Here is a 22,418-nt window from a genome sequence, read left to right on the forward strand (position 1 = left end):
GAGTATGTGCAACAAGGAGAACAAGTACCGGGTGTCAAATGAGTTGACCCCATAGACCCAGCCATAGCTGAGGAGCTGAGGAAGACATTTAGTCAAAGGTCCTGGGTCTGAAAGGAAGCAGGAAAAGTGCTAGAACTTCCCTTACCCTGACCCTGAAGGGCTCATCCTTGCAGGAAATGGATTCTATTCTTCCAGAGCGGCGCTGGAGTCAGGGGTCCAGCAGCATCCTTAAGGGAGGCCCATATTTGTGGAGAGGCTTCTTTCTGGATGAGGAGAATTAGAGGGAGTATATTTACCATAGCCTAGGACTATTCCTGGCCAGATTGAAACGGTGTAGGAGATAATAATGGAGCGGTAAAAGGAAGTGTCAGGTTGCCCATTTGAGGACTATTTGCCCGACTTTCCCTATTACTGCATGCTAAATGTCCAAAAGTCCGGTCCTGTTATTGCTAACGGGTACGATCTGAGGATGGGGATACGGAGATCAATAACCAAAACAATCTGGCAATAATCAAAAGTATCTGGCAAGAACCAAAATGATCTGGCAAGTCTTTACCTAGAGACTTTGGAAAATATATAAAAAGGAAAATGGCTGACCAAGTGGAATGGGGAATGTGGCCACTAAATTCCAAGACACTGGGAAAAAGAATCGTTTTCAAGGGGAGCTGAAGTTGTTGAGGTTTGATCACAGACCGAGTCCTGGAGTAGAGAGGTCAGGACAGAGTATTCTGACACAATGCTTTAATTGCACTGGCAAAGTGACATGGAGCATATAAAACTGGAAGGTGCTAATGTAAAGACTGAACAGGAGGAGGTGGGCGGGAAGAAGCATAAAAAGAACTCAAGGTGAAAATACAGCATTCAAATGGAAGCAAGAAACATCTCAAGAGTTCTCCAGTGACATTATTCATGGAAAATGGAGATTACAGGCCTGAAATAACAGAGAAGGAAACTACTCTGGCATGGATTGGGTGACTTTTGGGGGTGATATATAAAAGCCATGGGTTAGAATGTTGCCAAACTCAAGGTGAGAGTAAACGCTGATTGGGTCTGGAACGAACTATACACATGACTTCCTTGATTTAACGGGGAATGGAGAGAAGGATCATTGATAATGGCAAGATTTCACTTTTTTTTTTTTTGAGACTGGGTTTCTCGTGCAGCTTTGGAGCCTGTCCTGGAACTAGTTCTTGTAGACCAGACTGGTCTCCAATTCACAGAGATCAGCCTGCTTCTGCCTCCTGAGTGCTGGGATTAAAGGCTTGCACCACCACTATCTGGCTAAGAATTTTTTTGTTTGTTTGATTTTTCAAGACAGGGTTTTCAGCGTAACAGCCTTGCCTGACTGTCCTGGAACTCACTCTGTAGACCGGGCTGGCCTCAAACTCGAGCTCAGAGATCCATCTGCCTCTTCCTCCCATGGGCTGGGGTTAAAGGCATGTACCCCATCGCCTGGCTAAGGTTTCACTTTTAAGAAACTGAAAAGAGATCTATGTATTATATTAATATGTATTATATTAATAAAAATATAAAATAAAATATAATATAAAATAAAAATATATTTATTGACTGCTGAGTTATGAGGTAGGTACCTTTTAGGGACAAACTCCTGTATTAATGTATTTTCAAAGAGTACCCTTTCCCTTCTGCAGCTAAAACCTTATGTGGGAAGTAAGCATGCCCAGGTGCTCTCCTTCTTGCCATCTTTATGATACAAGTTGAGCATACCCCAAAGTGTCCCTTCTACCATGTTGACCTTTGAAATGCGTGCCTCATAACCCCAAGCTGAGCATTCTCGAAAATGTGCCTGCTGTCTTTCTTTCTTAAACTGAACATGCTCAGAAACGTACTCCCCGAGTGAGTGTTCCGGAGCATGCACACCCTGAGAGAGGATGCTGCTTTAGGAACAAAGCGACGCTGCTGGTCCCTTACATGCTGCAGGGAGCAGACTTCCCTCGCTGTCATTTCTTGGTCATGCCTGTTTGAGTTTCATGCTCACCGAGTTGTGAAACCACTGTGCTTGGTTACTTACCGTGTCTGAGATTCATGCTAAATGAGTTGATGTGAGTGCTTACCACCAAAACATGACCGGTTATGTGAAATGATAGGTATGTTGATCTGTTTCGCTGTGGTTCCTTCTTTAGTCTTTGTATGTTGCCAGTCACATATGTTATATAGCTGAAACATATACAATAATAACCTTTTAAAAGGAAGAACTATTTTTTGAATATTTAGGTTTTTTTTAATTTAAAAAGAAATAATTGCCTTTTTTTGGGGGGGGGGTTCGAGAAAGGGTTTCTCTGTAGCTTTGGTGCCTGTCCCGGAACTAGCTCTTGTAGACCAGGCTGGCCTCGAACTCACAGAGATCCGCCTGCCTCTGCCTCCCGAGTGTTGGTATTAAAGGCGTGTGCCACCACCGCCCGGCGAATAATTGCCTTTTCAAACCTTTAAAAGGAAGTTGGGAGTAACTATGATAAGGCAGTGAGGGCAAGGGGGGAGTTGGAAGCTAATATCATTAGTGTTTTTAACAATGGCACAAGAAAAAGTGCTGAAACCATACCTACGTGTGTGCACATGTGTGTGCCTGTGTGTGTGTGTGTATGCGCGTGTGTGTGCGTATGTGTATGCGTGTGCATGTGTGTGTGTGCGTGCGTGTGTGTGTGTCAGTGGGTTCAGTTTCTTGAGACAGGATCTTGCTTTGCAATCCAGGCTGCCCTCAAGCCCAGGCTTCCCTAAATCTCAGGATGATACTCCTTTGAGTGCTGAGATTACAGGTCTGAATTGCCACGCTCAGCTTATACGACTACTACTCTACTGTTTGGAGACAGGGTCTCACTGTTGCATTGGTTGACCTGGAACTCACCCTGTAGACCAGGCTGGCTTTGAACTCACAGAGGTCCACCTGCCGCTGCCTCCCAAGTGCTGAGATTATAGACATGTGCCATCCTGCCAAGCCTCATATTATTTTAAAGGCATTTGTACTAGTTGGATAAAGAGATTCTTTTTTATCTAATTGGGAAAAATACCCCAAAAGTTGTAGTTTAATGGCATCTGAGAAAACAAAACGCCAGGATAATCTTATGATGATGGTACAGGGTCTCTTAGCGTGTAAGAAATGAGTACTTAGATGAAAGCAGTGAGATGAAGAATCAGGACAAACGACACATCCAATTTCCAAAATTCAATATTTTGGCTCTTTCTGTCTCATTTTGGCCTGTAATTTAAATGCAGAATTGTAATTATATTTGCATGAGACTGGTCCTACATAAAACCAAGAATGCAAACCAGTCTAGGAATAGAAACAGTGTTTCCATATGAGGAAAAGGCTACCTCATCTCTCAGGTTGTCAGGCTCCTAGTTACATTGCTTTCTTCACCATCGCTCCTATGGTTTCCAGCAGGACGGGTTTCAAATCTTATCTCTTGACCTCCTGACGTAGTCCTGAATTCCTTCAACTTTAATCATAGGACAGACCATAAGCCCTAACTCAAAGATCATTAATCATATATTGGGGAAATATTTCCTCACACAAGGTCTGCATAAATTTGCCTGTCTGGCTACAGATGATTGGTCAGTAGGAAGAGACGAGGCAAAAGTCAGATACAATGGCAACAATGAAAAGTGAGTATACTTCCTTATGGTATGAGGCAGTAATAGTCTGAACTGGGCAATATTGGGAACTGTGTTTGACTTTGCCAGCACCTAAGGGGATGATTAGCCTGTGTGATCAGGAAAGTTTTAGGTCACGTGGCATAGTCTGTTAAGAAGCAAGTGAACAAACGGAACAGTTTTCAAATTCCCAACCAAAAAGCTTAAAGTAACCCACAAAATATTTTAACTTTTAAAGAAGTAAGTCTCTCTAGTCTGGATAATTCATATAAACAATGTATGTAAGAACAAATGTTATTGTGGCAGCAGATACAAAGGTTTTATGCTCAGGGTTGTAGCAGGCACATCGCTATGAGCTAAGTGATCGCCTCAGGGCATGGTGAGATTTCTGTGATGGGTTCGGATTCTCACTGTGATATTTTTGTTGTTGTTGTTCTTAATTAGTGCAACAAGAGCTCCCTGAATTCCTGTCCAGTGCAATGATTCACTTCGGCTCATCGACAGGAGCTATGGGCTGAGTCATGTTGCTGTGAACCCTGATCTCCAAAGTTTGTTTAGACCTATCTAGTGGTCACACTTTAACTCACATTGATTTGATTGTTATGCTTTAAGGGAAACAAATTTTGTGTTTTGCAGAACAGTTTGCTCAACTGTATCCTGTTGGAAAAATTTAAAGCTAAAAGTACTGGATATTTTGCCTTCTTGTGGCTAAATTCTTCTTCATCATCAATGCTAAAGAAACCAGAAGCTTTGCTTTAATGTAAACTTATGCACCTCTCAGTTGGCATTTTGCTATACACTTTCTTCCTCGTCGGTTCCTCTGTACATTCTAATATGAGCAGGACTATCTGCTCAGGTTTGGTCCAGGTCAACCAAGTCTGATAAAAGAGCATTACTGGAAAGCCTTACCAGGTCACTTTTCTCTTCCAGGTGGTGGGTTTGGCTCAAGACTTTGTTTTACAGTACCAGGAACTTAACCTAGAACCTCCCATATGCTAGTCAGGCATACTACCGCTGAACTATATCCTCAATCCTGTTTCATCTTTTTAAGTTTACGACATTAGACTCACCCCCTAGAACTTAGGCATGCCTCGAACTTGTGATCTTCTAGCCTCATCCTCTTGAGTAGTGGGATTTTAGGGTCAAAACTTTTATCATTATAACTGATCATGTGCAAAAAATGAATATTTCCACTAATTTATTCATTTAATAAGTTTTTTATTTGGTCTCTGTGGTGCTGGAGGCATAAGGATTATGGAAAAAGTAGAGCAACATACAAAGATGGACTGTAGGGTCCATTCATTTCATACATATTGAATACCAGTTACATATGAAATGCTGTATATATGCTATATGCTATATATACCGGTTATCTACGATATGCTAAAACTTGACAACATAACATGACTAGAGAAAATTGTTGCACTGGCAGATGGGTTCAGCGGTAATTTGATTGATAAGAAAGACAAGATACCCTGGGATCAGTTCCTAGCACAGGGATCGAGGTGGGGACCACAACAAACAAAAGATAATTGAGAGAAGATGTATTTTGATTGGGATGACTTTGGAGTTCGAAGGGAACTTATTGGTGGGACACTAACTGCACTGAAGACTCCCTGGGTGAAGCGGCTAGTTTTTGTGTTTGAGGCAGGATCTTGACCAAGTTTGACTTGCGGCACTCTTGCCTCAGCTTCCCAAGTGCTGGCAAATCCAGGTGTGTGGCATCACACCTGACTCATCATTTTATTTTATCTTGAGATAGCCTCGCTATACAGCCCAGGCTAGCCTTGAACTCAAAATCTTTCTCATTTAGCATTCTGAGTACTCCTAGGATTACAAACATGGACTACTATGGCTGGATTAAGGTATGCCAGTTTTGACAAGCCTTTTAAGGAAGTTTAATAATTTAGTAAGGGCCCAAAAATCATGAAGAAAAGTCTCGAAGGGTAGGGAGGATTTTGTTACATACTTTCATGTGGTATACTGCAATAAAGTTTGGATTTCAGAGAATTTTTATTAGTTGGTTTTTTGTTTGTTTGTTTAGTATTTGACTATCCTTAAAATTTTTGCCATTTAGCACTTCAATACTGATATATTTTCAGCTCACACAATCTCATCTGGCTTGGGAAAGAATTTTTCCCCTCTAGGTACCACACTCTTAACCACAACAGACATTTGCTTAAAAGGGCACCTCCACTTTCTGTCTTCAAATGTAATTTTATCATCAAGTGAAGCAATTTGCATATCATTAGTTAGGTTTCGTTTTTAGATTTTATTTTCTGAAAAGGTTAATTCTAATCAGCCACTTTTGCTTAATTGGAGTGACCAATTTGAAATACTTCATTTAGAGCCTCAGCTTTGCTAGCATTCCAAGACATTTTCCCTCCCTGAATGGAGAGCTTGAAGCTGCAGATCAAGTGTTAGTGAATTAGTTCATTAAATTGGAGCTGAGACTGGCCCTCCTGAAGCTGCAAAGGAGCTGGCCATGGCCACAGGGCAGCCAATTAACTCTTAACCCTGTGGGTAGCATGCTGCTGTTGTTTGTTGGGATCCCATGCGGTCTTGTTTTACTTTTTTTGCTTTCTGCCCCACACTCCTCCACCTCAGTCCCCCCCCCCCCATACCTTTCCTGCTGGCAAGGTAATCAAACCCTTTGTTCCCATCACCCGGGTGCTTCCTGCTGCCACCGGGAAAAAGTCATTTCCTTTCTCAGAAGACTAGATCTTCAAGATCGAGGTTGTAAAAAATCAAAGTTGCAATATTATAGAGTTGAAGTTCAGAAGTTATTGTTTGGTATACCTTATGAAAATGTCCAGATATATTGAAATCACCTCCTGGTGTCTATTATAAAAATGCTTCAGTAGGAAGTAGGTGAGAATATAGGAAAATGTCTCATTTTTGTGTGTGTGTCTTTTCAAGTTATGCTCTGCTTCTTTTTCTTTTTCCCTCATAGATCATCTGAGTGCTTTTTAAATTTGTAGTTACCCTGGGTTTTCTGTAAATTTTGGTTTAATCTCCATGCCATAAGCGATGTGGTATTTATTAGCTACAGCATAAATCCGAGTTTACTGGAAGTGAGTGAAGAATTTTTGCTCTTTTAGAAGGAACTGAGAGAGCTCTCAGTAGCAGGAACCTAAAGAGCCTAGAGACTCATGTAACTAAGGATACTTAGTTCTTTTATTATTTGAAGACTAAAATGTGTTCTAACTTAGATTATGCAACAAGCGAGGTAGAAATACATCCAAATAAATCTTGCCTTTCTTGGAGCCATTGCCTTATAAGAGGCTTAACAGAAGAGATCAGTATACATTTAAAAAAATTTTTTTAATTGTGGAAATGGCGTGGGGAAGTGATGGCGGTGTTTATGCATGCATGGGCGTGTGTGTGTGTGTGTGTGTGTACTCACCTCTGCTAGCATATGTGCAGGCTACTGGTTGACATCAGTGTCTTCATCACTTTCCACATGATATTTTAAGACAGGGTCTTTCCACGTACCTGATGCTTACTGTTGGCTAGACTGGCTAACCACTGAGTCCCAGGATCCACTGGTCTCCCTGGGTTGTGCTTACACACCTGTGCCAGCACACCTATCTTTACTGTGAGTTCTGGAAATCTCAACTCAGAACCTCGCGCTTGCCTACCAACTACCTTACTCACTGAGCCTTCTCCTCATTCCTCGTGTGAAACCTGAATCTTGCTTTAATTTTTCTTTGATCCACTGCTTATCAAGAATACAACTGTTAATTTCTAAGAATAGATTCATGGAGCAAGAATTTTTCTAGTCATGTTGTATTATTTATTTCAGACCTTACTGGACTGTAATATAAGAAAATGCCATATGAGATATTTTTCATCTTGAATTTAATAAAGATTTCTTTTAGGCCAAGTATAAAGTTAATTTTCACAAAGGTTACATGGGCATTTGAAAAATTAGTTAGACTGATTTGTACAATTTTCTATATATCTATAAGTTTATTGTTTTTTCAATTTGCATATATTTTCTATTTTAGTTGTCTAAGTATGTGTATTATACATTACTATAAATAATCACCTCAATGCTTAGTGCCTTGAAATCATAAAATTTAGTATGTAAGAGTTTATGTGGGTCTGAAATTTGGGTGCAGCTTAGCTGTATGCTTCTGGTCCAGGGTTTCTCATGGGATTATCAGTAAGCTATAGTCCAGGGCTGTGGTCATCTAAGAGGTTGACTATCAAAAGAACCCATTTTCAAGAAGACTAACTCAGGGCTAAAAAGAAAACACAGTAGTTAAGAGCACTAGCTGCTCCTGCACAAGGCCCATGTTTGGTTCCCAGTACCCACATGACGGTGCACAGCCATTTTGAATTCCAGCTCTAGGGCACATGATAGCATCTTTTGACCTCTGAGGGCACTGTACACACATAGTGTATGCATATATATATATATATATATACACATGCAGACAAGCACATACACATAAAATGAATAAATCTTTAAATCTTTTAAAGTACAAAAAAGATGGCTAACTCATATGGCTCTGGGTATAACATTTCACTTCATTCCTAAACCCATGGACCGCTCCACAAGGCTGGTTGAACCTTCTCACAACCACGGCAGTTTGTTTTTCCCAAAGTGAGCAATCTAAGAGGAGAAACAGGAAGCTTCACTGTCTTCTATAATTTAAGTCTTTAAAGTTTCACATAATCACTTCCACTTTCTTTCTGTTTATTAGAAGCATGTCATTAGGTCTGTCTCACTCAAGGGGAAGAAAATTAGACTTCATCTTTCAAAAAAGTGTCAAGAATTTATGGAGGTTATTTTAAAGCAGTGATTAAAGGCAAACGTTCACTATCTTTGTATTGGTAAACTATTTCTTTTTGCACTTGTGGTTAGAATATGAGGCAAATATTTCTTCTCTGAATGTTGATTACAAGCTCATAAAATGTATATTGCTTATAAAGTGCTTTTTATCATGTTATAATTAAGCTTTGTGATTTTGTTAAATACTTTAATTTTTAGAGTGCTAGGAATCATACCCAAGCCTTCTATGTGCTAGACAAGTATTCTACCAGGGTCTCACTATGTCAGTCAGGCTGGACTTGAACTTGTTTTGTAGTTTGAATTAGCCTAAAACTTGTGATCCTTCTGTTTCCCCAGTACTAGAATTGTAGGTGCTGATACAACACCCAGTTAGCATTTCAATCTTAAATTCCATTTTGTCTTTTGTTAATATTTCTATTCTTGTCTTCTCTTTGTTGTATTTACCTGTTTTCAATCTTCTCTAACCTATTTATATATTTATCTATTTTTAGAATAATATTTACCTGAGTTTTTGTTTTAATACATCTTTCATTTTTTTTTTTTTTTTGTTTTTTCGAGACAGGGTTTCTCTGTGACTTTGGAGCCTGTCCTGGAACTAGCTCTTGTAGACCAGGCTGGTCTCGAACTCACATAGATCCGCCTGCCTCTGCCTCCCGAGTGCTGGGATTAAAGGCTTACGCCACCACCGCGCGGCCCATCTTTCATATTTTAATGTTCGCATGTTTGAAATTTTTCTTCTTTACCATTTATTTTGCTTTGCTTTGTTTTTTTTCCTTTATATTGTTTTGGTGATTTTCTTTTTGTATTATTATTATATTTGAACTTTTAAAACTAATTTTTAAAGTCGTGTTTGAAAATTTAGCTTTTCCCCATTTATTTTGATTACTTTCTTATTCATGATATTTCTAACCATTGTGTGTATTTATTAAATAGTTATACATTTATTTTTACACCATATTTCTTACTTAGGGTTACTACTGCTGTGATAAAACACCACAACCAAAAGCAAGTTGGGGAGGAACGGTTTTTGTTTGTTTTTGTTTTTTTAGCTTATGCTTCCACAGCACTGTCTATCACCGAAGGAAATCAGGACAGGAACTCAAGCAGGGCAGGAGCCTGCATGCGAACTGATATAGATGCCGTGGAGGAGTGCTGCTTACAGGCTTACTCCTCATGACTTGCTCAGCCTGCTTTCTTATAGAACACAGGACCACCAACCTGGGGGTGGCACCACCCATAATGGGCTGCGCCCTTCCCCACCAATCACTAAAGAAAATGCCCTACAGACTTGCTTATAGTCTGAATTTATGGAGGTATTTTCTCAACTGAGGCTGCCTCCTCTCTGATGGATCTAGCTTGTGCCAAGTTGATATAAAACTAGCTAGTATATCATGGTTCTCTTTTACTGAGCACAGCATCCATTTCTTATGCTATTTATTTATTCATTCATTCATTCATCCATTTATTTATTTATTTATTTATTTTTGAGACCAGGTCTCATGTTATTTAGCTTAGAATGGCTTTGAACTCTCTATGTAGCTGAGAATGACTTTGAATATCTGATTCTCCTACCTCTATGTTTCAAGTACTGAAATTGTAAGTGACTGCCAAGTGCCTTAGCACCACAGTTTTGTGTGGTGTTAAGGACTTCATGCATACTGTGGTGGTTTGAAAGAAAATGCCCCCCAAAAAGAGTGGCACTATTAGGAGGTGTAGCCTTGTTGGAGAAAGTGTGTCACTGTGGAGGCAGGTTTTGAGGTCTCTTTTGTTCAAGCTTCCTTCAGTGTGACTATCAGTCAACTTTTTGTTGCCTGCAAGATGTCATACTCTAAGCTCCAGCACCATGTCTGCCTGCATGCCTCCATGCTCCCTGTCATGATGATAATGGACTGAACCTTTGAACTGTAAGCAAACCACCCCAATTAGAGGTTCTCTTTATCAGAGTTGCCATGGTCATGGTGTCTCTTCACAATAGGCAACCTAAGACACAAGGTAACATTCTACATCTCCAGCCCTGTTATTTTAGATCCTGAGCTTTATTAATTTCTGTCTCTTCAATCTGAATAATGTATTTGTACTTTTAAATAATTTCCTCTTCTGTTTCTAGAATTCTTGCTTAGTGCTTAAATGCAAGTTTGATAATTTCATATTGAGTTATATTTAATAATATATTTGAAGGCTAACAGTTCATAGTTGTATTCTGTAAACAGATATTTCTTGGGCTACTAGCTCCCCACAATAAAAACAACATGGAGACTTATTATTAATTAGGAAACCTCAGCCTTAGCTTAGACTTGTTTCTAGCTTGCTCTTATAACTTGAATGAACCCATATTTTTTAATCTATGTCTTTCCACAGGCTCATTATCTCATCTCCATTTTGCTCTTCCTGCTTCATCTGTGTCTGGTTGGCAAGTCCACCTTTCTTCTTCTCTCAAGACCTCTCTGTCCCCAGAAGCCCCACTTAACCTCTTTCCCTGCCTAACTATTGGCCATTTAGCTCTTTATTAAACCAATCATGGCAAAGACACATCTTTACAGTGTATAAAAAGATTTTTCCACAATATTTCCCCCTTTTGTTTAAGTAAAAAAGAAAGGTATTTAACATAGTAAAACTATATACAATAAGAACAATTATCAGGTAAGAATTATATTACAGGCCGGGCGGTGGTGGTGCACGCTTTTAATCCCAGCACTCGGGAGGCAGAGGCAGGCGGATCTCTGTGAGTTTGAGACCAGCCTGGTCTACAAGAGCTAGTTCCAGGACAGGCTCCAAAACCACAGAGAAACCCTGTCTTGAAAAACCAAAAAAAAAAATTATATTACAATATCCAGTACATTTGTATTTGGCAAATTCAGAGAAAATACTATATTATTTATCTTATCTCAATGAATCTAAAGTTTTATTCCTAAAACATTTTCTATCATAACTTGCATTACCATCTTAAAACTATCATTTTAGACCTCAAAACATCCATAGTCCACATACCAACCAAAAATATCCCACCATACCTATGGGGAATGTGGGTGTTGTATTCTCTAGACTGCTTCCTGTTCTCTGTGGGTAATCACATCTTTAGGGTACCTGAGAAAATTGAGATAATGGTCAAGTCCTGGGAAAACTAGCCATAACATTTGCTGTCTGTGCTTTGTGCAATGGAAAAGTGCAAGGCTTATCTGTAGCCCTGGCCAGAATAGTCTGTGAGGCGGACAATCTCAGCCAGCAGCTTTGAAGCTGTTGTGGATGCAGAACCCTGAGGAAATTGCAGCAGAGGCATGATCACCTGGGCCACCCATTGCTCTAACACACAAACTTTCAAAGGTAACATACATATTTGCATTAACACAAGTATGGACTATATATATATATATATTGCCCACAAGTCAGCCAAAGATGATTTTTTTTGTTTTATGTCTGAGCAGGTAAATTATATGTAACCTGTCTTGTAGTTTCTCTAGGTTTATTTCTTTATGTCTGTAGCCAGGATTTTCAGGGGGCCTTTCCTGATCAAACCTGATCTCAATCAACCTTGAAGGAATCCACAACCTTTCATTTTCTGTGGAAACAAAAGCATAACCTCTCCCCAAAGCAATATATTTTCTGACTTCCATTTTAAAGTTAAGGCATTCCTATAGTATCTAGGCTGGTTTAATTCAGCACCCCCTCTTACAATCCCATGTCTCTCAGCAGCTGTTATTCATCAGGAATCAAAAAACCCAAAGTCAACAAGACACCACATAAGATTCTGACTGTATTTTCCAAGTTTATGTGGTTTATTCTTTTTTATATTATTTTATTCTGTCTTTAAGTATTTTATATTATTATTTATAAACCATTTATGTTTTTCTATGACTGTCTATACCTATTTTCTTTTCTTTTTAAGCCTACACACATTTTTTTAAACACACTGTAAGTTGTTTAGAGGGTTTTTTCCCCACCTGGCTCTATCTTTAATGAGCACCTGCAGTGTACTTTGACTGCATGAGACAAATCCTGAACTGTCATGCAGATCAGCTTAGCACATGGTACTGGTGACTGGTTCTAACATGCAGGCAGTGGCCGGTAGCTGCAGCTCTGTATGTCAAGCCTACCCAAGAGAACTTGGTCACCAGGAAGCCTCATTTGGCTCTGTCTTCCAAACTTTTTTTTTCTTTTCTTTTCTTAGGCCTTATGTGAATATATGTGACCAGATGTTAGGTACCATGTGTAATGAGTCTTTCTTAGTCCTGCCTGCCAGCTCCCAAGTAACCACTTGGAGACTTCCTATTAATTATGAAAGTTCAATCTTTGTTTAGTCTTGTTTCTAACTAGCTCATATAACTTAAGTTAACCCATTTCTATTAATCTACGTGCTGCCACATGGCTCATGGCTTTTATCTCTCCTCTTACATATCCTTCTTCTTCTACATCTGGCTGGTGGCTCTGGCTTTTTGTCTTTTTTTGAGACCTCTGTGTCCCCAGAAATCCTGCCTAGCCTCTTTTCCTACCTATAGGCCATTCAGATCTTTATTAAACCAATCACAAGGCACTTCGTCAAAGATAAATCTTCACAGTGTACAAAAAGATTATTTCACAACAGTATTCTTTCCTCTTAGTCTTTCCCTGACTTGAAGACATTTTAATTGTTATTTTTGTAACTTGGTTAGAGTATTTTTTTGAGTGTTTTCCTTTGTGAAACTTATGAAGGCTATCTCTTTGAGTGCAAGCTCATTGAATACAATGGCTTTGTATTATCAACTTGGTTGTTCCTTATACCTAAAACTATGCTTGGTATACATGTATACATGCTCATTGCTTTTGTGGTACTAAACTACTACATATTTTTTTCTACCCTGAAGAACCTTTGAGCCCTCACATATCTGTAAATATTTTTCTGCTATCCTTAGATGTTAATGATGTCTTTGTTGATATAGAATTCTTGACTCATAGTCCCCTTTTCTCTTTAATTTGTGGATTTTATTCTAACATCTTCTACCTTTCTCTATGTCACATGGTCAGTATAATACCAGGCTTATTCTTTCCTCTTTGTTATTTATTTTTTTGTTGGCATCTTCTAAGGCCTTTAACAAGTAATAGAGTTTCTCCCTCATTATATCTAAGAGTAATAAGCTCTTTCAAACATCAAACTGAAATTTTCTTTTAAAAAATTATTTTTAATTCGTCTGTTTGTATGTTTGCACACATCTGTGCATGTACATGAATATGGATACATATAAAGGCCAAAAGGAGGCATTGGATTCTCTTCCTCTGGAGTTCCAGGTGGTTTGAGATGCTCAGTGTGGGTGCTGGATCCTCTGCAAAAGCAACAATCTTTCTTAACCACTGAGCCATCACTCTAGCTTCTAGCCATCGAAAAGTTCTTTTAGTATTATTTTAATTACCTATTCTCCATCTGTTCTCTTCCAATATGGAATGCCTATTATTAGTATATTAGTTTCTTGGGTTTTGAGCTCTTTCTCCCTCCCTACCTCCCTTTTTTCCTTTATTCTTATTTTTCTTCATTCCTTTGTTCTTTTTGTTTCTTTTTATTCTTTTGAGGGGCCTTATGTTTCTTAGGCAGGCCTTGATCTCAGTATGTAGTCAAGGATGACCTTGAATTCCTGTTACCCCTGCCTCTTTCTCACACCCAAATGCTGAGATTCTAGGCATACATCCCCATGCATGGCTTCTATTTATTCTTTATGAATTTCACCATTTTTGCTTTTTAAAAATCTATTTGCTAGCCGGGCAGTGGTGGCGCATGCCTTTAATCCCAGCACTTGGGAGGCAGAGGCAGGCGGATCTCTGTGAGTTCAAGACCAGCCTGGTCTACAAGAGCTAGTTCCAGGACAGGCTCCAAAACCACAGAGAAACCCTGTCTCGAAAAACCAAAAAAAAAAAAAAAATCTATTTGCTCTTTCAAGTCAGTAATATTTTCATCTCTTCTTTAGTTATCTCTAATCTATTAATTTTTAAAACTTAAATATCTTATTTTAATCACACAAATTTTAAGATTTATTTACATTATGTGCGTGTGTTTATGTAGTCGAAATCAGGTGCCCTTGGAGGCCAGAGACATCAATCATATCTCCTTGCAGCTGGAGTTGCAAGTGAGCCACTGGATGTAGTGCTGGGACAAGAATTCGGATCCTCTGCTAGAATAGTATTTTTTACTTTAATTTTTATTGAAGATATATTTTTTTCATGCACTATATTCTGATCATAGTTTCTCCTCCTTCATTTGCCTGATCCTCCGACCTTCTCATCCATCCAACTCTATGCCTTCTTTCTCTCTCTCCTTAGAAAACAAACAGGCAAAATAAAAAGGACTAGAATATGAAAAAAAGAAAAAGCATGAGAAACACATACACAACACACATGCCTATATATATGTATACACACACAGATATATATATATATATATATATATATATATATATATATATATATACAACATTGGAAACCATACTATGCAAAGGAAAAAAAAGACAATAAGGTAAGGTAAAAGTTGCCTCCCCAAAGCACTATGAGACAAAAAAGATATCTATAAAACCACCATTGAGTTTACTTTGTGTTGGCCATCTACTGATGGGCCCGGGGCCTATATTTAAGTGTGGTTTCTATACACCATGAGACTTTATTCAAGAAAACTGGTTTTTCCTTTGTAAGAGGTTGCCAACTGGGGATAGTTTCTTGGTTAGGGATGGGAGCTCATGACCTCTTCCCCATCCCGTTGCTAAAATGCTGTCTGGCTTGTACCTGTTCATGCTGCCACAGCCTCTGTGAGTTCATACGTACATTAGTCCTGTTATATCTAGAAGGCCTTGTTTCTCTTGGTGTCCTCCATCCTCTCTGACTCTTAGAATATTTTTGCTTCCTCTTCTGCAAACTTCCTAAGGGAAGGGCTTTGATGAAGGCATCCCATTTAGCACAGAATATTTCAAGGTCTCACTCCGTATGTTGTCCAGTGTTGTGTTGGTCCCTGTATTAGGCAGTACTTGTTCTTAACTGTTGAGCCATCTCTATAGCCTTTCCCATGAATTTTGAGACCTTTTATGCTTCATACGTGTCTTACAATTTTCTTCTGAAATAAAGTTGCTCTTTGTTTTGACTTTTGTTACTTGAAAGCAGTTCCCACTCTTTTCCTAGGAAGATCCAACATTCCCTAAAGCCCAACCAGGACTGTCCTTTTCCTGTGAGACAGTCATCCTTTGTCATGGGTTCCTTCTTTCCCTTCAGGCTTAGCCCTTCCATGTCCTTGCCCCAGGACTCTCTGCTGCTGTTCCCCTAACCTCTTCCAGAGAAGGTACATCTCAGCAGAGTCTGCCAGTCCTCCCAGCTCTTATTCCAACCAGCTGAAGGCTGGGGAAAGGTCAAATATCAGAGGTACCGAATCCTTCTCTCTTTCTGTAAGTTTTGATGAGTGTAGCTTATATTTTTGTAACAGTTCACCCTATCTGAGCCCCATTAAGAAAATGTTCTCCACCCCCCCCACTCCCTCACCACCCTCCCACCCCCCCACCCATCAACACCTGAGGCAGGTGGGAAAGCTGGCCCTGAGGTCGTAAGGGCAGGAGACTGATTCCCCACCCCGTTACCAGCACACTCGGGAAAGTGGACCCTACATTTTGCCTGGGCAGCACAATATAAAGCCAACCCTGTTGGCAGAGGTATGGGCAAGCCAGCTCTAAAGTTGTAAGCATGGGAGAATTCCCATTACTTATCTGTCATGTGGTGACATGAACTGTGGAGAGATGCCCCCACCCCCTCCCATCAACTCCTGAGGCAGGTAAAGAGCTGACCCTGAGGTCATAAGAGCAGGAGAACTGTCCCTGTCCCTCATCAGCTGCAGCACCTGGGAGAGTGGCCCGGATGCCTCACCTGGACCACTGAAGGTATAGGTGTGAGAGAACCGACCCTGAGGATGTGAAAACTGGAGAACTGGCCACACCCCTTGCTCATCACTGCAGGGGTGAAGTAGCCAGAGCAATGCTGGAGAGCTCACCCTGGTGGTGAAGATGGGGGATAGCTGGCGTGCTGACCAACCCTGTAACTGCCCAGGCCCAGAAACCAAGGTAATGTGTTGCCCAACCCTAACATCCACTCCATTTGTGATCTGCTGGAGTCTGAGGTTGAGGGGGTCAGTCCTGTGGACCTAGGGCTGCAGGACCTCCATGACACAGACAAGCAATAGATGTCCAGGAAGAGTCCCAGTGAGGGCTCAATGTTGATGCTGTAGCAGAGACCAAGGGTCTTGAACCAGACCAGTGATCTTTTGTGACGAATGCTTCCATGTAAAAATGTATGGATAAAGGGGTTTACTGTATGGCTTACTGTGTCACACTGCAGCTTCTATGACAAGATTTTCTTTTCCTCCTTTTATTCCTATTTTTCTCTTAAACTTTATTTTGTTTCATTCTGCGGGGCAGGGGTAGGGAGGGAGATGGGGGAACCAGGAGGCATGCATGATGTGAAAGACACAAAGAATAAATAAAAAAGTTTAAAAAGGAAAATATTAAATAATGCACTTTTAAAATTAGAAATAGCATGAAGATCCTAATTAATGACTCTACTTGTGTTTGTGGTTTGCATGGAATTATTTGTACATATAATGCTTAGTTCCTAAATATTATTGCATGGTAATTAAAGAGGGGTTTCATTTCCATTTTTCAGATGAAGGAGAGGTTAAATGGCTTTCTCAAAGATAACTGTGTTATACATGGAACTGGACTGTGATATTAATCATCTTATTACAATATGCCACTGCGTCCCTCCCCCACTTATCTCCAGAACACATTATACTGTGAAGATAATTCTTGGAATCCCCTAAGTCATGTATTATAACCTGTATTGTTTTAAATTACTTATTATAATGCGATGTATGATTTAAAATGCCCATAAATGGTAGAATGTTGAAATAAAGTAATAAGGTTTTCTTACCTAGTTTGAAATCTAACAAAAGAAGAATTTGAAAATAGTTTGAAACATTAAAATAATTATAATATGTGTATTCTTCCCCAAAGATAACATTTCTGAGAAAAGTGTATATTTGATATGACTCTCCTCTTTGTAATACATTTCAAAACATTTGACTGTATCTTGCTGTGCAGTAGGAATGCACTTGGCTATTTCCTTATCAAGTATGGCACTGAGAAAATGTAACCATGTCATATTATGTATGTTTTGTTTGAGAGTTGCAGTGAGGAGCTGAACAAGCTAGTAGCTATTTTAAAATTAGTGCTTGTCCTGCTCGCTCTCAGTTTCTTTTCATACCAATACTGTTTTTATAAGTACAATCTTAACAATAATGAAATAAATAAATATAGTATCTCATATTCAGGAGTGATACTCAAAGGGGCTGATATCTGCTATGGCCTGGTCATAAATTCAATCAATCAGAACACATACTGAGTAGCGGCAGCAGGTACGGTTATATCTGCCCACTACTATTCAGTCCTGTCCCAGTTATAGCTGACAAAACAGCCCCCTTGTCTGAGTTATTTTGTTTTGTTTTGGTTTGGTTTGGTTTGGTTTTGGTTTTGTGGTTTTTGTTTGAGACAGGGTTTCTCTGTGTAACAGTTCTGACTGTCCTGGAACTCCCGTTGTAGACCAGGCTGACCTCAAACTCACAGAAATCTGCTTGTTTCTGCCTCCTGATCAAAGGTGTACACTGCCACTGCCCGGCTTGCCTGAGTTCTCACATGTCCATTACCACAGGTGATTTGGCAAGTGATATATTGTCATCTCCACTCTTCAAATTGAGATAATTACAACCAGGGAAGTTAAATATAGAGCCCTTTGAATGAAAGTGCGCCAACTGTTTGTTAACTTACTGTTTTTTTCTGGGTAGACGTTTCCCTCTTTTCAGAGAAAAAAGGGCAAGATAAGACTTTCTTGGTAGTTACATCATGTGTTTTCTTTTTCATTGAATTTTTTTCATACGGTATACTCTTCTCACAGGTTCCCTTCCCCCACAAGGGTATCTCCTTTTGACTGGACCAATCCTAGCTCCTTTCAGAGAAAACTCATGCGATGGGTTGAATAAACAACCCCCCATCCTCCCTGAAATCTCCCTGCTGCAAGCTTACTCTTTGGTTCCAGGTCCCTTCTTGATATGTGCCCTACATGAAGCTTTAGCCAGTGAGCAGATTCTTCCCAGTGAAAGAAATGACTGGGCCTCTTTTCTGTTTCTGCAGGAACAAACACATAACCCTACTTTTAAAAGAACATCCTTTTAACTCCTTGTTTTCTTCCCCTCTCCTTCCCAGAATGGCCTGCCTTCAGAGAACAATCCGTATGTTTTCAATGGTGACTTTGTAGATCGAGGGAACAATTCCATGGAGATCCTCATGATCCTGCTCGTTAGTTTTCTCGTCTACCCCACTGACCTGCACCTGAATAGGGGGAACCATGAAGACTTCATGATGAACCTGAGGTAACACTGACTTTAGACTTCATCTTTTATTCTCCCTCTAGAACGGCTGCTCTCTTTAGTTTCCCAGATGATATGTGTAAAGTTAGCTGTATAGAAGGAGAGAGAAGATGAATCACAAGGAGAGTCTCCAAGTTCTCACCCTCGTTCACCAACCCCCATCTTTCAGCTAAGTGTCAGTTACTTTGAAGCTCTCCTACCTCTTCTTCCAGTCATGTCTTTGCTTCCTCTTTACTATGTCCTTTTTTCTGTCTTACTTCCCCTTCACAGTCCAGACTGCACACTGGGTGGGCATGCCAGGTCAGGTTTGTAGGTTTGGTAAGTTGTATGAGCAGACTTAGATGGAAGTTTCTCTTGCTTCTTTTGGCTTGCTTCAAATTCTGTCTCAGAAGCTAGCATAGTGTTTTACACTGCTGCGTGCATTTTTTTTTTTTTGGTGTCCTGGTAATTGCTTCTGGCATAGCTGCTCATAAACATTTTTGAGAACAGCTGTAACATAGCATTTGGACTATCTGACTCACTAGAGATTTGAGGGATAAAAACTGCTTAAATGGCTTGTGTATTCTGTCTGAAAGGCACAGTAGGTAATAAATGTTTCCTTCTTTCTTTTTCTTTCCTTTTTATGGCAAACAGAAATCAATTTGTTCTAGAACAACGGAGGCTAGGAAATGTCTCCCGCTTTGGGTACTAGGCTTTTGGGTGCTGGGATCAAAGCTCAGCAAATCCCCTTTGTCTTCTGGGTAGTTTCAACACCTGACTCAAGCAGAGTTTCAGCTCTAATTCTCGAGGTACAGTTTGGAAATGCAGAATCTCTAAAGAACAAGAATCCAGAAGTGTTATAGTAAGCCTGTTCCTGGGTGCTATAAGAAGGAAGGCAGAGCAAACATGGGGAGCAAGTCACTCACCAGGGATCTTCCATGTCCAGGTTTCTGCCTTGAGTTCCCTTCATGATGTATTGTGACTGGGACATGTAAGCAAATAACTTCCTCTCCAAGTTGCCTTTGATCATGGTGTTTTAGCACAGCAATAGAGACCAAATTGGATTGGGCCTGGTAGGATTGGAGATGTAAAAGATGGTTGAGTGTTGTGAAGGTATATGAGCATGTATCTAAGGATAAGAGAATATCATTGAAGAATACTGCACCTGTGTTGTGGGAGCTACAGGCCGCTTCCTGCCACCCAGTTCCCGGCCGCCTGGCTAGCTTATGCCCCAAAGTAACAACACACAAACTGTATTCTTTTAAACACTGCTTGGCCCATTAGCTCTAGCTTCCTACTGACTAATCCTTACATCTTGATTACCCATTTCTATTAATGTGTGCAGCACCCCAAGGTGCGCTTACTGGGAAGATTCTAGCCTACATCCATCCTGGGTTGGAGCTTCATTGCGTCTGCCCTGGAGAAGAGCGGCATCGCATCTGAGCTCACTTCCTCTTCCTCCCAGCATTCTGTTCTGTTTACTCCGCCTATCTAAATTCTGCCCTATCAGATGGGCCAAGGCAGTTTCTTTATTGACCAATGAAATCCCACATCACACCTGTTTTAAAAAGAAGGGTAATTTGGAGCAGGGCCAAGAATGGCTCCAGGAAGTTCAGTTGAAGAAATGGTAGCATCCTATGTAGACTAGCATGATAGCAATGGCGATGGCCAAAATAGACCTAGACTTTAGGCAATAGCAGTTAAGCACCCAAGAACTTGATAGGGAGGCCTTAACTGAGGAATTAATCAAGGATAAGCAGGTTTGAGTTTAAGGGCATAACAGCATCATTCTGAATGGGAATGGATTTAGTCTGAGCTAGGTTTATTTGATGTATTGTTGAATATGGGTCCAGAGATAAAAACGAAGTATAACCTGAAGTGTCACTCTATGTATTTATTGATACTAGATATCAATTGAAAGCCTAGCTAGCTAGGGGTGAGAGTACTAAGGAAGAAATCGAAGGCAATGGATAGCCTAGGACAGAATATGAAAAATTCTAACAATAAAGGTTATGTGGAAGAAGTTAACTTGTGAGGTCATTTCAGAACACCCTAAAAGTCTGTTTCAAAATGAAAGGGAGGAAGTTTTCTAGAAGCATGGTACAGACAATGATATTTAGTGTTTCAAAAAGGGCCAGAAAGATAAGGATGCTGTCTTAGTTACTTCTCTGTTGCTATGACTACAAACAATGACCAGGACAACTTATAAAGGAAGCTATTTCACTGGGGGCTTGTTTACAGTTTCAGAGGGTGAGTCCATGATCATCGCGGTGGGAAGCATGGTGGCAGGCTGGCAGGCATGGGGCTGGAATTGAAGCTGAAAGCATACATATCTTACATAGTATCCACAAGCAGCAGCAGAGAGAGAGAGGGAGAGGGCGAGATACAGACAGACAGACACAGACAAAGACAGACACAGTAGAGAAATAGAAACAGAGACAGGCAGACACACAGAGAGTGAAAAACAGACAGACACAGACACAGAGAGATAGAAACAGAGACAGACACACACACAGAGAGAGAAAGACAGACAGATACATACACAAAGAGAGAGAGAGAGAGACAGACAGACAGACAGACAGAGAGACAGATAGAGACAGAGAGAGAGAGAGAGAGAGAGAGAGAGAGAGAGAGAGAGAGAGAGAGAGAGAAAAGAGATGAGACCTGGCTTGATATACTTTTTCTAACAAGGCCACATCTCCTAATCCTTCCTAAATGGTCTACCAAGTGGGAACCAAACATTACATATATGAGCCTATGGGGGCCATTCTCATTCAAAGCACCATAGATGGCAGGATGTATATTGGTTTAATGATGTGATGCCTTTGGTGAGTACAGGGAGGGAATTTATCTTGAAAAACGCAGTGTTATACTGGAGAATCCTGACATGATGTGGTTTGCAGGGAAATGAGTGGGGAGTGTGCTCTGTTCCTCCTTTACCTGTTGGCTCTGAAGAGTACACATTATTATCTGGGTGTGGTGTTGCATATCTTTAATCCCAGCGTTAAAGAGAAAGGGCTGCCTGAAAAGGGTACACAATATTATCCTAAAGCAAGAAAAAAAGAATTGAAAACTCCCCCTTAGCTTTTCTTAGCCAGGCATTAAAATTCCTGATACTTTCTATTAAAACCCTTAATACCATTCATTCCCATGATCCATGTCCTAGCAATGTTTTTTAAGTGAAAACTCTTCTCCATCCAGCTTTCTTTAAATGTCATTGCATGCCTCTCAAAATCCCTGTAGCCTTTACGTAGCCATGGTACGCATGTGTTAAGTTGTCTTGCATTGTTCCACAAGTATCTATTTTCTTTCCCCAGTTATACTCTAGGCTTCTTGAGAATAGAGGTTGTGCTATTGGTTACTTTTGTTCTTTCTCACAATGCTCCAGAGAGACTCTGCTAAGTACCACTAAAGTCTATAGTTTCTTGAGTTCCTACTATTTGGTAATAGTGAGACATCAATGACTCTCCTTTTAGCAATAATTCATAGTTTAAAATATGTTTTTCAGGTATGGATTCACAAAAGAAATTTTACATAAGTACAAGGTAAGACTCATACTTGTTTTTCTGTGAAAAATAAAAGGAGCTAAAGAAGACCAGATTGTTGCTTTAAGAAAGG

General features: G+C 40.0%; 1 protein-coding gene across 1 annotated transcript in view; it reads left to right on the forward strand.

The window, feature by feature from the left end:
- Ppef1 (protein phosphatase with EF-hand domain 1) overlaps positions 1 to 22,418 on the forward strand; it is a 99,660-nt gene that overhangs the window by 52,003 nt on the left and 25,239 nt on the right. The window contains exons 8-9 of the mRNA XM_057759943.1: positions 18,658 to 18,824; positions 22,309 to 22,345. Of these exons, the coding sequence (XP_057615926.1) occupies positions 18,658 to 18,824; positions 22,309 to 22,345 (204 nt within the window). The remainder of the gene's footprint in view (positions 1 to 18,657; positions 18,825 to 22,308; positions 22,346 to 22,418) is intronic.

The sequence above is a fragment of the Chionomys nivalis genome, chromosome X (assembly GCF_950005125.1).
Source record: "Chionomys nivalis chromosome X, mChiNiv1.1, whole genome shotgun sequence".
NCBI classification, from domain to species: Eukaryota; Metazoa; Chordata; class Mammalia; order Rodentia; family Cricetidae; genus Chionomys; species Chionomys nivalis.